This window comes from Purpureocillium takamizusanense, chromosome 13 (genome assembly GCF_022605165.1).
Source record: "Purpureocillium takamizusanense chromosome 13, complete sequence".
Lineage (NCBI taxonomy): Eukaryota > Fungi > Ascomycota > Sordariomycetes > Hypocreales > Ophiocordycipitaceae > Purpureocillium > Purpureocillium takamizusanense.
The window spans coordinates 562,847-579,903 of NC_063080.1; the positions used below are offsets into that span (position 1 = coordinate 562,847).

The window sequence follows — 17,057 nt, forward strand, 5'->3', positions numbered from 1 at the left end:
TGATGCTGCAGCTTTGCTTTGATGGGCTGCATGGTAAGGTAGGTAGTCCATGGGTCAGTTGGGGTACGATGTCATGCCGGGAAGGTACACGCACGTACGAAGTACCCTCTGACCTTTGCATTTGTCGATCGGGGCCAGCCCTCCGAGTGCAATCGGACGAGTCCTCGATACGGCAGGGGTTGATGAATCAACAAGGTGCAACGAGTTGCATGGCCCCCCACTCCAACAAGGGCCACGAAAAAGAGGACTTCGTACTAGTTAGTACTACGTACTAACTTACTACGCACATACGTATGCATCGTCTTGCCGAGGCTTGGCACCTCGGCTGGGGCCGTTGCGCCCCTGGTGGCTAATAACTCTGTGGTGTGTGTGCCGTGTCGTGCCTTGCATCAAACGCACTACGTTTGGCGACTGGCCCTGGTAACCGAACAACAGATCTTGACCAGACCAGATTCTAGACGCAGATCAACGAGATTAGCTCGACACCTAATAAGTTAGTGTCCCGGTACTCGCTCCGATACCAGCCGTGTACCTGCGTTATTGCCTTGGTAGCTCATAACCTAGTAGACCCTTGCTACGGCGCCACCTCCTACGTAGGAGGATTGATTCCGCCCGCGGACTACTGCCGCACCCATCTTCATTCCCAATAACAATCAATGCATGAGAGCTACCAATTTACCACACGCATACTGCCCCCTTGTTCATGCACAGGGCTGCACGCAACCCAATGCCCCGTACAGTTCTACTCGCACGGCCTACACGCGTCATCGCGGCGATCTCTGCCCTGAGTCCCTGACCAGCTTGACGTCAAGTTGCGGACGGTCGCTGATGAAGCTGAACGCATCGCGCCCCAGCGGCAGGCGGAACCAGCCAGCATCCAACTCCACCATGGCTCGTGCTCCGTACGTAGTGTTGTGTTGCTATCAATTGAAGCCGGCGTTCGCAGCAACGATCGCAACGGCCGAGCCGCAAGGCTGGGTTGTGGGGCCGAGTGAGGGTATCGCACCGGACTGTGATGCGCGTTGCACCCAATCGATAGCTCTCCCACCCCCTTTGTAGAAACCCAGGGTCTATAAACTTTGGTGTCATACCACTACAATCTCTCGACCCCAGGCCATCATAATAATAAGAGTTGGTGGTCCCGAGACAGTGTCTGTCCCAAGGCAAGACACCTTCGTCTTCAACAACCCCCGTCCGGTGCAACAAAGAAAGCCGCAGCTGTCCGCCGGATATGCGCCGATTTTTTTGCCAGCCATGGGGCCTCATCTACAAAAATGTCCTCACAACCACTGTCCGACGTCCAGCTGGCTTTGTTCTCTCTACTTGGTTCTTTCCCACGACCATCCTTGCCCTCCTTTTGTCGATCCCGTCCTTCCTCCAGAGCCCCGATGCTGTCGGGATCTCGGACGCGTCCCTTATCCGCCCGTTGGCGGATGTAGTGGATAAGAAGCTCGTCATCGTACGACCACCAGAAGTCGGCAAGGATGTGGACAGCATCATTGACACCTTTACCGAAACCCTCCCGAAGAACAGGGTCGCCTTATACCGAAACGAATCCTCCTTGGAATCAGTGTGCCTACCGAACGCACGCGGAGTCAGCGACTGCCACGCCATCGTCATCTTCAAAGATTCGCCTCTCACAGCCTCGTCAACGCGAGAAGCATCCCATCGAAACAGCAGCCACACGTGGCAATACATAATCCGCGGTGATCCTGCTCGGGACAACCGGGCGCGAGATTTCAAGAAACACAAGAGCGATCAGGAAGATGTATATTTACCATTGCAACTCGCCATCAATAATGCCATCACGAACTCGACGGCGGTGCCCGAGACTATCATGTTTGCACCCGAACAGCAAGGAGAAATGGAGCAGTCAAGCATGGTCACAAATGCGGCCATCATCGCGAGAATCTACGCGTTTGCCCTAGTCCTGGTCCACTTCAGCATTGTCTATCGTCTCGTTTCCTTCATCACGTCCGAAAGAGAATCTGGCATGTCTCAGCTCATCGACTCCATGGGCGGAAGGAGCTCCATATACAGCCGTGTCGTAAGCTGGGCCGTAATTACCGACCTGGCTGCTCTGCCAACTTACATAGCCATGGGCTTCATATACCAACGCCTAGCGTTCCCCACGCAGAGCGCTGGTATAATCATTGGGTGGCAAGTAATGAATGGCTTTGCGATCAACAGCTCTGTCATCTTTGCCGCCTCCTTCTTTTCCAAGGCGCGTCTATCTGCGGTTTGTGTCAATTTTCTACTCGCTCTACTGTCAATCATCGCGCAAATGTACGCCTCCGAAAGCAAACCACACCCCCAGCAGTCAGCAGTAGCAGCGTTGTCTCTGCTCTTTCCCAGCGCCAATAATGTCTACTTCACGCAACAAATGAGCCTCTGGCAACTCTCCGGGCTCCCGGCTGCCATCACCGAATTCCCGCCCGAGGCTGCGGGTCTGTTTTCTTCCTCATACAAGGTAAGCCAAAGCAAACTGCTGAACTTCCTAGTCATCGACATCTTCCTTTACCTTTTCGCAGCAATGGCAATGGAGAAGGTGATCCACGGGGTTCACTATCGAAAAAGGAAGTTTGAGCCTCGCTCTGCGGACTCTTCCAGATTTGCTCTGGAGGTCCTGTCAATGACAAAGACGTACTCCACCGCCAGTTGTCTGTCGCGAACCTGCTGCTGCTGCTGCAAAGGGACCCGGAAAAGGATTGCCGTAGTAGACGGCGTCACTTTTCAGACACAAAAGGGTCAGATCACATGCCTTGTAGGGCCCAATGGCTCCGGCAAAACGACACTTTTACACATGATGGCCGGGTTCACCAACGCCGACAGGGGCTCTGTCTCCATCAAAGGTGCTCCCTCACAGATCGGTATTTGCCCCCAGCGCAACATCCTTTGGGACACTTTGACGGTCGCGGAACATGTCAAGATCTGGAACATTGTCAAGTCCGGCCGTAGCTCGCCCCACGAACTCGAGCAACTGATAGAGCAATGCGACCTCGCCTTCAAGCGAAACTTCAGGGCAAGCAGCCTTAGCGGTGGTCAGAAGCGGAAGCTGCAGCTTGCGTGCATGTTTACTGGCGATTCTTCAATATGTCTCGTCGACGAATGCACATCTGGATTGGACCCCTTGTCTCGAAGGACAATCTGGGAAATTCTACTAGAGCAACGGGCAAAGCGAAGCATCATTCTCACCACGCACTTTTTGGATGAAGTTGACGTTCTTGCCGACTACATCGTCCTACTTTGCAAAGGAACGGTCAAATGTCAGGGTATACCAGCAGAGCTCAAGGACCTGCACAGTGGCGGGTATAAGGTTTCTGTGCCACTAGCGGTCTCTGCACTGGGACCCAACTATCCTCGCGCCGTTCACCAGGATAGGGCCATTTACTATGTGCCGAGCCCGGCTGCTGCATCAAAAGTCGCCTGCAGTTACCTCGACGCTGGTATCACAGACGTTGCATTGGCTGGGCCGCAGTTTGAGGACGTTTTTCTCAACATTCTGCAACGGGAAGCCGCATCACAGGGCTCAGCGGCGTCAAACATGACCGATCCAAGTTTCAAGATGAGTCCAGGGAAAGCGACCTCGTCATGGAAACAATTCTTAGCCCTATACAGGAAGCGCTGGACGGTTCTTCCAAGATTCTGGAGCCCATATCTGTTTGCTCTGCTGGTGCCACTAGGCCTAGCGTACCTTGCCGGTGGGCTTCTGAAAGAATACGAACCACCAAGCTGCGACGCCTTGCAAGACACTTCCGCGATGCAGCGCACAATGCTGAAGTGGAATGACTCTTGTACGACTAGTGGAGATGGTTGTGATCAGCTCTTGGTCTCACCGGAGCAAGCGAATGGCACTTTATTCGACCTCTTTACGGCCGGGTATGTGGAGTTTTCCAACATTAGCCTTCGGTCGTATAGCGACTTTGTTTCAGTGCAGAAGTCGCGGAAAGAAACACTTGACCTCATAGCTCGCAACACCACCCGGGCTGGCTATGGCGGCATTTTCACGGGAACGAGTACCGAAGCCCCGACGATTGCTTACCGAACTTTGTCGAGCGGTGAGCAATCTGGTTCCCTGTTACTAGGGATTTGGAGCCAGATGCAGGGTGGCACCGAAATTCGGACGACGCAAGAGCTCATCCCGAAGATGCGCAAGGTATGTTGTCTTGAAATCCAATGTGTCGAAGCTGGCGAATTAGGCTAATGGCATTTGAAGATTGCTGACTTCAACGGCATAGCCTATATGCTCTTATTCACTCTTCTTCAAGTCCTGTACCCAGCCAGCTTTGTGCTTTATCCCGCTCTGGAGAAAGCACGACAGGTCAGAGCAATGCAATATGCGAACGGAATCAGGCCCGGTCCACTTTGGGCGGCATACACAGCCTTCGACTTGTTATGGATTGCCATTAGCTCTGCGAGCATGTTGCTGATAAGTGCTATTAACGTGACCTTCAACGGTCCCATAGTCATACTTCTTCCCGTTCTATCTCTCTATGGTATGACGGCTACGCTCACTGGCTACGTCATATCCCACTACACGGAGGGGCCCCTGAAGGCCTATCTGGCCACTGTTGGAGTAGGTATGCTTTCTTGGGTTGCCATGGGCTTTGCTGTCAACGTAAGTTCACCGGGCGCGAAGCGTGCCAGCTTGAGCTCCTATGTAGCATTGAAATGGCTAACATGACAATCGCAGCTCGGTGATGCCAATTCAGCAGCCGTTACCTTTGGAGCCAATTTGGTCCTGCCCATTGGCAATGTCTTTCGCTCTCTACTTGTTGGCCTCAATCTCATGGACGCGGGCTGTAGCAGGGGCAACCCTGTCGCAACAAGCTCACTATATGGTTTCGCTGGCCCTTTACTCTACCTCATGATCCAAGTGGCTGCTCTCCTTCTACTTGTCACAGTGGTGGAAATGGGCAGGTCTCGCTCCAGTTTGAGATGGCTCATAAAAAAGAGCGCACCTCAGGTCCAAAGGCCTACCGATATTGAATTAGCGTTCATGCCACTATCTTCTCCAATTATTCTCGAAGATGCTGTTCAAGAGGAAAAAGAGCGTGCTGAGAGCAGCGATCAGGACTCCCTTCGTGTCCTGCACGTCAGCAAATCTTTTGGTACCAATAGAGCTGTCGACGACGTTACCTTTGGCCTTTCAAAGGGACAGGTCATAGCCTTGTTGGGACCGAATGGCGCTGGCAAATCTACATTGGTGAGCATGATCCAAGCAAACGTCGAGACGGATAAAGGGCAAATCACCCTCTGTCAAGAAGACAACAGAAACCTGGCGTCCGGGAGACATCTGGGAGGTACGTTATTATAAACCCATTGGGCGGTACTGCCGTTCCCAGGTTTTATGCCCTAATGCGGAACAGTTTGTCCCCAATTCGACGCGTCCGATCTCATGTCCACGCGTCAACAACTGTCCTTCTATGCGCGTGTAAAAGGAATTTCGGACATTTCAGGAAACGTGAATTACCTTCTGGCACGGCTCGACTTGACATCTCACAGAGACACGCAAGTTTCAAAGTTGTCCGGTGGCAATAAACGGAAGGTCATGCTAGCTATAGCTCTCATGGGCTCTCCTGCCGTCCTAGTGCTTGATGAACCCACCACAGCGATGGATGCCATCGCCAAACGCCAATTTTGGAACATTGTTCAAGACATAGCAGGAGATCAATCGGTGCTTCTCACGGCATGTATAGCCTTTACGCATGGCAGAAAAGATGACAGTGCTGACACGAATATAGACGCACAGCATGGAGGAAGCCGATGCACTCGCCACTCGCACGGTCATCATGGCGCGGCGACTTTTAGCTATTGGTACGACACAAGCGCTTCGTGAGCGCTACTGTGACAAATACTTTGTTAGTCTTGTCCTCGCCACTGCTCCAGTGTCGTCGACACAGGAGATGGGGCTCGTAGTCGATTGGGTCCATAGCCGCGTTCCTGAAGCAGATTTCGAGCGAACTATGCTGGGCGGTCAAATTCGGTTCACTCTGCCTGCCACAGTAGGTAGCGAACGTGGTATTTCACTCATTGCAAACTTCATTGAAATGATCGAACACGGAAAAGCCGTCATGGGGATAGCACATTACTCTATTAGTAATGCAACGCTCGAAGACGTTTTCTTAGCGGTAGCTCGGAAGAATCAGGTCGTGGAAGAGGAGAATGCGCTATCCCGTTCGCCCGAGAAAAGGAGAGTTGATTGGAGATCATTGCTCCCAAGAAATCGACAGTGGCTACGACTTTAGTATAGATAACGATGGAGGACTAACTACGATCGCGCGTATCCTTCAATGCGCGCCCCCGATTTCCGCTTTGTCTAGACGTCATGCCTTGTGCGCCATACCCCACGTCTTGCTCCCCGTCTCCAGCTCCGCCCTGGGTTCCTGTTCTCAATGGGGTTACCAACTGGAAAAGAGATGCTCGCCGGCGTCTGTACATGGTTGATAGGCCTCGCTGCGGTGCAAGCCGACGAGACGCCTAACTAGCAGCTTATAGACTAGCCAGACTTTTATAGCCGTAGATTAGCAGAGGCGCCAATACCAGTCTAGTAGGAGTCCTTTACCTTTATCGACAACACAATAAGGCCCTCGCCTTTACAGCAGTCGGAGAACCTAGTACGGCTAATGGAATGCGACCCGCAAGAAGTGGTGTCCGGATACCAGGCGTCTGGCCTGCCCTTTATATGTGCCTTGGTGCAACACTTCTTGATAGTTTCAGGCTTGTCAATCGTCGAATACGCTTCGGCGCGGCATACATACTCGGTAGCATCCGCAGCATCGTGGGCGAAACCGAAGGAGGAGAAGGTAGCAAAAGCGAAGACTGCGACAACCTTCATGGCGAATAATCAATTTTCAATAGTCCATTCAGTCGGAGTGATAAAGGAGGTATGTTATAGCTGGGAACAATATAGAGAAGTTATAAGATATGCGTAATGATTCTTACTATACTGACTTATATAAGGCTCTGCAATATATAAATAAAGGTTTTTCTAAGTAGCATTTATATATATCTATCGATCTCTAGACTTATCAATAGGGTTGTCTTACGAAGCTTATTTTAGGCACATATTACGTATTCCTCGCACAGATACTAGATGAGATGATTACAATAAGCCCGATCAGCCCCTAAAAATAAATGAAACTTAGATTCCGTTAGAGAGATATATAAACTCATTGTCCTATATATAATTCTTTTAGTATATACTTGAATAGATAAGGGGAAATCGTGCCTTATAATACTATTAAAATATAAAGCGGTAGTGTCTCTAAAATAGCCGAGACAGGATTTATTAGATACGTATACAAACTTATTGCACTATATATAACTATTTTCGGACGTGCACGGCCAGGAAGCAGCATAGGGTGCCGCAGGACAAGGTGCCCGGGAAGACTACCTAATCTGTAGTATACTCCCCTTTAACGTGTTAAGTATTTCTCAATCTAGCGTTAACGTACCTTTCTGGCTTTTGTAGATCCGTAGCATAACTTGCGCTAGGCCGTGTCTTGACCTTGATCGATTAAACAAGGCACGCCTTCCGCTTGCTTAGCCTCTCCGTCTCTTATGATCCTAAAGCTCTTAGCTAGTCGCGGCTCGAACCCTTCTTTAACCCCGACTGTAATAGTATAAGTCAGTCTCAAAAGGTACGACACGCAGCGAGCAACCATAAGAATAGGAACAACTTACATAGGTTGGAGTAGATAAATTTGGCAATCGTGGGTGCCCAGAGCGAGATGGCGATGAGTTGGCCAAAGCCCCAGTGGCTAGCATCGCCAATGTCAACGTCAATGAGGACAAGAACGAGCTGGCTCAAATGATATCCCGCCATCAGCATCAGGAGCACCTCAACCGCCGTCCAATACACAGCAGTGAAAGACTTCCAAAGCCTATTTCTCACTGGTCGTATGGGCTTTGGCTCCAGTATGCGAAGGCGCGTAGCCGCAGCCATCAATCTGTCCGGGATGCTAGAGGCGAGCTGGTCTACGAACAAGCCGACCCATGCCACCGCACCGAGACAGCACACGGCGTATCCCGTAGCGGAATTGTCGAGAAATTTGGTGTCCCGCGGCGGTTTGCAGTATGTCATTGGGCTGGGGTTGCTACCGCACATGTCAAACAGTCGGTCGGTCTTGAAATGGACCCAGAGTCCATCAGCAGGCGACATAAGGTGACTGCGCCTAGAAAAGATGACGAAGGCGAAGACGAGAGTGTAGGTCATCAAGACAAAGGTATACCACCAATGCATGCGCGCTCTCTGGAGACTGCACTGAACTAATAGGACAGCGGCCACGCTGGAGGTGGCAAGTAGGGCCGCCAATCCAGAATTAAGTAGCATGGCCGCATAGGAGGCATTGTTGGTACCCGTGGACTCAGTAGTCGAGTGGTTGTAGCTGACGAGAGTTGCAATCTGGACTGAGGCAACGAAATAGATTTGCATCTCGTGAAACTCAACGAGAGACGAGGTGGCGGCGGCGCCTAGGGCCGACGATGCCAGCTTGCCTAGAAGTGTCGCTGGCTTGATCCCTCGTGGCGTCTGATCACTTCCCTGCTTCTTACGACGATTGCTAAATAGCGTGTCAAGTTTCTCGGCCCACGACGTAGAGGCTCGCATCATAAAGTAAAGGGTTTAGGGTCGCACGACATGCAAATGCCTCGTGGATTTAACCTGATGCAAATAACGTTCGATCCACCTTCTCAGCGGTATTACTAATCTGTCAAAGGTCATATTTGCGTCGACAGGCAAGTATTGTCTATAACATATCAATTTCAAGGATGTAGCGAAGCTTCTGAGGTATAGAGCCTCGGTACTTGCGACGAGACTCTTGCTCTTCGGCAAAGGCTCATCATCAAACAGTCGCCGCAGAGATAGCCTCAACAATCCGATCCAATATAAAGCCCCACCATGCGGAGACAAGTTTAGGGGCAGGCCGACACAGTTAGTAGACTAGGACATACATGCTATTATGGCCGAGGCCGAGCCTCGGCTAGCCTAGTGCAAAAAATTATGGCCGAGGCTCGGCCTAGTGCAAAGCCGTATAATTACGGCTTATATAAAACTATAGGCCCATCACACATTGATATTAGGTGCCTCAGCGAGACCAAGAAAACCGCGTTCGAAGACACGAAAACAACTAAAATCATGTCAAAGTCTGAATTCAGGTCTATTCTCTATCATAAGTCGGTCGACGGTGATGTCGCGGTTATCACACTCAACCGGCCTGAACATCTCAATGCCATAGACGGCTACATGCCTCCTGAGATCCGAGCGGCCGTCCGCCGGGCTAATAAAGATCCAGAAGTCCGTTGCATTGTCCTCAAGGGCAGTGGTATCGGCTTTTGCGGTGGTTACGACCTTGGCATCATGGCGGAAAATGCAGAACGTGGCAAGACTGGGGGAAATCAAGACGTCAGCGCCGGGTACGACCCCTTCCAGGACTACCTTGGTGCTGATGAATTCACCAAATGTTACTTGGAGCTCTTTCACAGCTATAAACCCACAATTGCGCAAATACATGGCGCAGCCGTGGCGGGAGGCTCGGACATCGCGCTGTGCTGCGATCTGGTCATCATGGCAGACGACGCGCGCATCGGCTATCCTCCAGCTCGCGTCTGGGGGTGTCCTACTACGGCAATGTGGGCGCACCGCGTGGGTATGGAGCAAGCAAAACGGATGCTTTTGACTGGTGATCTTATAGATGGTAAGCAGGCGGCTGCAATGGGCCTCGTGGTTAAATCCGTGCCAAAAGGGGAGCTAGAAGGAACAGTCCGGCTTTTGACGGAGCGAATGAAGCAGATTCCGGCGAATCAGCTATGGATGCAGAAGCAGATAATTAATAGCACATTTGAAGGACAAATTGGGGCAAGTCAGCGGCTGGCAACCGTTTTTGATGGTATCACAAGGCACTCGCCAGAAGGAGTCGCATTTCAGAGACTTGCTGCGGGGAAGGGTTTCAAAGCGGCAGTATCGGCAAGAGATCTACCAGGAAGGACAGAGGCTTATCAAAGGGTGTGGAAGAGCTCGTTATAAGATTTACTATAATATATTCTTCCGTATACTCACCTTCATGGTTGGGTTTCCGTAGTACGACTCGTAGAACCGTCTCATAGAAACGCAGACGGCGCTCACCTTCATAGTTAGGTTTCTATAGTACGACTCGTAGAACCGTCTTATAGAAACGTAGACGGCGCTAAGAATCTATAGGGTACGGTTCGTAAAGGGTTAAGGTTATAACGAACCGTACCCCCGCGTCGTAAAATACGCTTAAAAGTACGTAAGAACGTAGCGCCCGTTATAATAAGTCGAATAAGAAATTTTTTAGCGTATAGAAACCTAAAATAAGGGAATAATTCGCGATTTCTATTCGATAGAATAGTAATTAATATAACGGCAATAATAAGGTCGAGGTAGTTAAAGCGTATAATATAGAAAGTAATAGCTAATAGGATTATAACCTAGACGCCTATATAGGTCGATACGTTTTATATAAAGTAATTTCGGTATAGACCCTAATATATATCTTAGTAATATTTACGGTTAGTAGGCAAGAATTATAGGAAAGGCGTAATAATAAAAAAGGTAAGAAGCGAAAGCCTATTATAAAAGGTAAGAAGGTAGAGTATTACGTAGATAAATCGTTTAACTATATATATTATTTAATAATAAATTTCGATTATTAGCGAGTAATAATAAAGGAAGTAATCGCTATCGACCTATTTATAAAGTTATATAGTTATCTATTAGTAATATATAAAAAGTACTAATTTATATATATTACGAATAAAGTTAGGAGCTATTTAAAAACGTAGTATATATTTATAGACGTTAAAGAATAGATATATATTACCGATAAGATCTATTTAATAGCTAGAATTATCTAGGATTAAGCTAGGTTAGCGGTATTATAGTTCCTATCTAGAATAATAGACCTAATCTTATTTATTACGCTATTAGAGAGTAATATATTATAATATAACTATAAGGTATATAATTATATAGCCTATATAATCTACCTAATATAAAAGTATTATTATAAGGTATATAAATAGAAGAATAGTTAGATTAAAGGTAGGGATATTATATAACGATTAAAATAAGTGAGGGAGGTTCTATAGATAATAGGCGTTAAGTATTAGCGTTTTTTTCGTTCTTAAGCTATAAGTAGATAATTTAAAGTTTACGGTAAGGTCGATAAACTATACTAATAGCCTAGACTAGCTATCGATATAATATAATATATTTAGTAGATTTATTAGAGGTAAGCTAAGAAATTCGATACTTAAAGTAAGGAAAAGGTTAAGGTTACTAACGATAAGATAGAACCTAATAGATAGTTAGACTATACCGGTTAGGTATATTATTTAGATAGATTAAATAAACTAAGGTTATATAAAACGATATAGCCTATATAGCCTAACGAGCTAGTATTATAGACTATATAGGATAGTTTAAGCTATATTATTAATTAAGCCCGATAGATAGCGATATCTATAAAGGTCGGCGCCTCGGTATTATTTAAGGTTTAATATAAATAGATATATATTAAATCGAGCTAGCTATTTAATAATTATATAGAAGACGATTTATAAGCGTAATATAAAGATATATAAAGGAAGTTATTATATATTTTATATTAGATATAAATAGATAAGCCCGAATTTATGCCCTTATATCGATTAATAAAGCGATAATATAATATATATAATATATTCGCTAATATTATAAAGGAGTACCTATAAGCGATAAAGCTAAAGGTAAGCGATAAGCATATAGATCGATTAATATTAAAGGTAGCTATATTAGGGTTAGGGTGGAAAGTAGTTTAGATTGATCTATATAGCCTTTATGCTAATTATTTCTATAAGGAAAGGAGATAGGAAAGCAAGACCTATAGCAAGAAATAGAGAAAAAATCTAGCAAAAATCCCATATCTTCTAATCTAGGGGAATAGCAACCTAAAAAGCAAGAAACTCTAATAAAGGAAATAGCCCTATGCCTTTTAACCTATTTTTAAGTAGGTTACCCTATTTCTAGGGGCCTTTAAGCTATAGAGGCTGCCGAGTTTGCCCGGGTCTTCGTAAGGTATAGGCCTATAGAATAGTCGAGCTAAGAAGTAGCAACCGGGCCTACTAGGGACTGAATTTCCCTATAGGCCTTTGCCGTCTCTTTTTCTATAAGGCCGCCGGCCGAGAGGATAAGGGGCCTAAACCGAGGGCCTAGGACCTTATATTTCCTTCGTTTTTCGTCCGCGGCTTCCCTAAGGGTCTCGAAGGGGTCTTTTCGGGCCGATTCCTTATTTATTACTACGATTTAGATATCGTAGAAATAGCGGCTATTTCCGATAGTAGCCGCGAAATCGGACCGAAGGCTCGAACCGGGCCCAACTAGGGGTTCCGTAACGACCTTTTCTGCCCGGCAAGAAAGTGCTTTAGTAAAGGCACGGGCAATATAGTCGTAACGGGAAATCTATCGCTAGGTTGCGTTTCAGCAGGTATCCTCGTAGCCTAGGGTAGCCCGGGACCCACATTTTCCATACATAGCCTCCCTAGCCTCCCTAGCCTCCCTAGCCCCCCTAGGGCGGCTAGGAAGTAAGAGACGGGATCGAAGAGCTTCCGTTACTTCTATATCGGATAGAAGTAGCTGTTTTTACGTAGGTAGGGTTCGAATCTACTTCCTCGAGAGGTAGCTCGTGTTTTCTAGCCTAGCCCGGGCCTCTTCGAGGCCTAGGGAGCCCTCTAAGCGCCGGAGGGTTTTTCGGTTTTCTTCGATTCGGGCCTCTTTTACTATAGGGGGCTTTTTCCCTTACCCTAGGCGGGTCGGTAACCCTAAGTCGCAGTCCGTAACCCTAAGTAACCCTAAGTCGTAGGGCGTAGTGCCTCATAACCCTAAGTCCCGTAGGCCGGCTAGGTCAGGCCCGGGCCCGGGCCGGGCTTAGGTCCGGGCCTTTGTTTAGTTTTCGCGGGCCCGGTCGATAAGGTATAGGGTAGGCTGTGATGCGGCTATAGCGGCCCTATATAGCCCTTAGGCTAGGGCCCTATATAAGGGGATTCCTAGGCCCCCTTTGCGGATAGGGAGGCCTATAAGGTCGAAGGCTGGGTGGGTTGCTAGGAGGGTTTCGAGGGGGTTAGAATTAGGTTCCCTAGAGGCTAAATAGCCTATAGCCTCCCGGATAGCCCTATCTATAGCCTCCTACTCTTCTTCTAGCCCGTCTAGGTCTAGTTGCCGGAGTAAATACTATAAAAGGAGGTGAATACTGCCTTCTAGTAGTAAAAAGGCGTATTACTTTAGTAAGTCTCGAAGGTCCCCTAGGGCCCGGGTTAGGGTCTCTTTCTAGGCTCTAAGAAAGGCTTTTCTAGGCCCTATAGGCCCTATAAAGGACCCTAGGACTTCGAGGCCTATTTTTCAAAGGTCCTTTATAGCCTATTCCTTGCTTTTCGAGAGGTTTAAGCTAAAGGGGGACTTTTCGAAGACCTTTTCGGCCCGTTTTAAGATCTTATTGCCCGTATCGAAGATATAAATATTATCGAGATAGGCTAGGATCTCGGCCGAAGGCATAGCCTTTCTTAGGGTCTCTAGGGTAGGCCAGAGGGCTAGGGAAAAAAGAAGGGGACTAAAAGGGTCCCCTTACTAGGTTCTAGAGGAAGAGGCTAGGTAAACCCCTCCTTCGGTCGCTAAGACGGCTGCCTTATTATAGGCCTAGGCAGTCGCTTTATATAGCGTAAGTGCGTTCCGTAGGACCCCTACTATAATAGAGGGCCTAGAGACGGCGTTAAAGGCGTTTAAGAGGTCTAGGGTAGCTAGGTACGTATAGCCCCCTTTATTCGGTCCTTAAATAACCTCTATGATCCGGGCTAAGATAGGCTCGACCCCTCCTAGGCTCCCTACCCCTAGTTAGTTCGGAAGGAGCATTTTAGGCCTATAGGCGCCTATAAGGATAGCTTTCATAGCTACCCTATAGAGGAGGTCCCCTATAGCGATAGGCCTAATGCCTTTATCGGGCTTTTCGAGGCCGATAAGGCGTGCCGGGCATAGTAGGTCCGGGCCCGGCGCTGTTCCTTGCCGGATTATGTCTGCGAGTAGCCGTAAGGCCTGTAGGAGCTTTAAATCGGGCCCGGTTGCTATATCTAATAGCGGCCGGGTCTACCTACTAAGACCAGGGGCTTTTTCCTGCCCTATAGAGGCTATAGCCTATGAAATAGCCTCTAGGGTAACTAGCTGGCCTGCTATAGGTCTTGTTTTTCCGGAAAATGGGTTTTCGAGACCTATAGGGTGTTTTTCGCGGAGCAGGGCTAGGTTTTCCGCGGTTTCCGGGGCTATAGGGCAGCCTCTAAGTAGGGATCTCGAAGCCCGTCCTATATAGCCCGTTTCTAGCTACTTGCAGGCTTAGTTTACCCGATTTAAGGGCTTTTTAGGGCCCTTATAGTCGTCTTGGCCTTCCGTAAGGGCTATATTAGCCTCTAGGGTAGGTAAGTTCGCTAGGAATCCGCGGAGGGTTTTTACGAGGTCTCCGTTTCGAAGCCCTAGGCCTAAGACCTATAGGAGAAGAAGTAACCCTAAAAGGGCTCTTTCGGTCGGGTTATTTAGGAAGGCTTAGGCTGCCCGGTTTATAGCCTCTATAAATAGGGCTACTTGCTAGGGGTGGATTCGTTTTTCCGGAATCGGGATTTTTAAAAAGGCTAAGAGCTTCCGGACTAGTTCTCTCGCGAGAACGGGCTCTATAGCCTTTATATAGGCTTGTTCTAGGGCCTCGGCCCCCTCTCGGGCCGGCCCGGGCCCGGCCTGGGCCCGGGCCGGGTCTGGGCTAGGCTGGGCCGGGCCCGGGCTAGGCTAGCCTAGCCTAGCCCGTTCGAATAGGCCTCCTATAGAAGGGAGGGACGAATCCGAGCTCGATTAGGGCCGTAAGGGGGATAACCCTAAGTCTGGGTCCGGTAACCCTAAGTCTAGGTCTAGTAACCCTAAGTCCCGGTCTGGTAACCCTAAGTCGGAGGGGTCCGGGCTTGCCGGGCCTATAGGGCTTACGAATAAGACCGGGCTTTCGAAGGGGTCCGGGCTTTCTAGGGGGTCCGGGGGGTCGGGGGGGGGTTCTTCGGGCGCCGGGCTTGCCTGGGACCCTATTAGGGTCTCGAAAACGGCGCTAATAGGGGTCGAAATAGCCCTAGAAGCGGCCGAAGGGGTCTCGGAGACGGACCGGGTCTGGCGCCGGCGCCGGAGGGGCTAGGAAGGGGGGGAGGGGGATCTGGCGGGTCTCTTCCGGGAGCCCGAGGTCTGGTCTAGGGTAGGGGACCCTAACTATATCGAAATAGCCCTTATTTCGGGGCTAAAAGACCGGATCCGCGGAAGGGTTAAGATTTAGGCCCCGCCGCGATCCCCATAGATTTTTACGCTATGCGTTTAGATTCTATACTAGCCCCGGCAGGCCATGCCGCATTTTAGACATAGTAGGAGGCCTAGGGGCTGTAATTAGGCCTCCGAATAGCGGTCCGAGGGGTGTTTTTTCCGGATATACTCGAGGATATCCCTATAGTGCCCGTAGCATAAGGGGCACTCGAGGGGCATGCTCTAGGGTAGGCTAGGCCCGGGCCGGGCCTTAGGCATTAGAAAAAACAGTAAAAAAAGGGGTAAAAAGAGCGGAAATACTAGTAAATACTAAAAAACCGGAAAAGGGGTTAAGCCTATACAGCTAGGAAAGGCCCTATAGGGTAGGGGCCTAGGCTAGAGCCTTAGGCCTATACCTTAGGGAAAAAAGCAAGGAAGGGGAGGTATAGGTATAGATACCTAACCCTAGCCCTATCCTTACCTTTATAGTTAGGTTTCCATAATATAACTTATAGAACCGTCTTACCTCACCTTTATAGTTAGGTTTCTATAATACGACTTATAGAACTGTCTTATAGAAATATAGATAGCGCTTACCTTTATAGTTAGGTTTCTATAGTATAACTCGTAGAACCGTCTTATAGAAACGTAGATAGCGCTAAGAATCTATAAGGTACGGTTCGTAAAGGGTTAGGGTTATAACGAATTATACCCCCGCGTCGTAAAATACGCCTAAAAGCACGTAAGAATATAGCGCCTATTATAATAAGTCGAATAAGAAATTTTTTAGCGTATAGAAACCTAAAATAAAGGAGTAATTCGTAATTTCTATTTGATAGAATAGTAATTAATATAACGGCAATAAGAGGGTCAAGGTAGTTAAGGTATATAACGTAGAAAGTAATAGCTAATAGGATTATAACCTAGACGCCTATATAGGTCGACGCGTTTTACGTAAAGTAGTTTTAATATAGACCCCGGTATATATCCTAGTAATATTTATAGTTAATAGGTAAGAGTTATAAGAAAGGTATAGTAATAAAAGAGGTAAGAAGTAGAAGCCCGTTATAAGAGGTAAGATAGTAGAGTATTATATAGATAAATCGTTTAACTATATATATTATTTAATAATAAATTTCGATTATTAGCGAGTAATAATAAAGGAAGTAATTACTATCGACCCGTTTATAAAGTTATATAGTTATCTATTAGTAATATATAAGGAGTGCCGGTTTATATATATTATAAATAAAGTTAGGAGCTATTTAAAAACGCGGTATATATCTATAGACGCTAAAGAACGGACGTATATTACCGATAAGATCCGTTTAATAGCCGGAATTATCTAGGATTAAGCTAGGTTAATAGCGTTATGATTCCTATCTAAAATAATAGACTTAATTCCGTTTATCGCGCTACCGGAGAGTAATATATTACGATATGACTATAAGGCATATAATTATATAGCCTATACGATCTACCTAATATAAAAGTATTATCGTAAGGTATATAGATAGAAGAATAATTAGATTAGGGGTAGGGACGTTATATAACGATCGAAATAAGCGAGGGAGGTTCCGTAGATAATAGGCGTTAAGTATTAGCGTTTTTTTCGTTCTTAGGCCGTAAGTAAATAGTTTAAAGTTTACGGTAAGGTCGATAAACTATATTAGTAGCCTAGACCGGCTATCGATATAATATAGTACGTCTAGTAGATCTATCGGAGGTAGGCTAAGAAATTCGA

At 47.6% G+C, this 17,057-nt stretch overlaps 1 protein-coding gene across 2 annotated transcripts; it reads left to right on the forward strand.

The window, feature by feature from the left end:
• The first annotated feature begins 1,104 nt into the window (after nucleotides 1-1,104).
• JDV02_010699 (uncharacterized protein) lies at nucleotides 1,105-6,304 on the forward strand. 2 transcript variants are annotated; one of them, XM_047992454.1, is made up of 5 exons: nucleotides 1,105-4,156; nucleotides 4,217-4,618; nucleotides 4,694-5,303; nucleotides 5,370-5,689; nucleotides 5,745-6,304. In XM_047992454.1, the coding sequence occupies exons 1-5, from the start codon at nucleotides 1,232-1,234 to the stop codon at nucleotides 6,246-6,248; spliced, it is 4,761 nt and encodes a 1,586-aa protein (XP_047848468.1). In that variant the 5' UTR covers nucleotides 1,105-1,231; the 3' UTR covers nucleotides 6,249-6,304. The 2 variants fall into 2 exon arrangements, with proteins under 2 accessions (XP_047848468.1, XP_047848469.1); XM_047992455.1 differs by having other exon boundaries at nucleotides 5,370-6,304.
• Nucleotides 6,305-17,057: the final 10,753 nt, after the last annotated feature.

Bases quoted from the DNA above. Each gene is read 5' to 3' on its own strand.
- JDV02_010699 (XM_047992454.1), top strand. From the start codon at position 1,232: ATGCGCCGATTTTTTTGCCAGCCATGGGGCCTCATCTACAAAAATGTC. The intron at 5,304-5,369 runs GTACGTTATTAT...AATGCGGAACAG, and splicing joins GTCCGGGAGACATCTGGGAG to TTTGTCCCCAATTCGACGCG. The intron at 5,690-5,744 runs GCATGTATAGCC...ACACGAATATAG, and splicing joins ATCAATCGGTGCTTCTCACG to ACGCACAGCATGGAGGAAGC.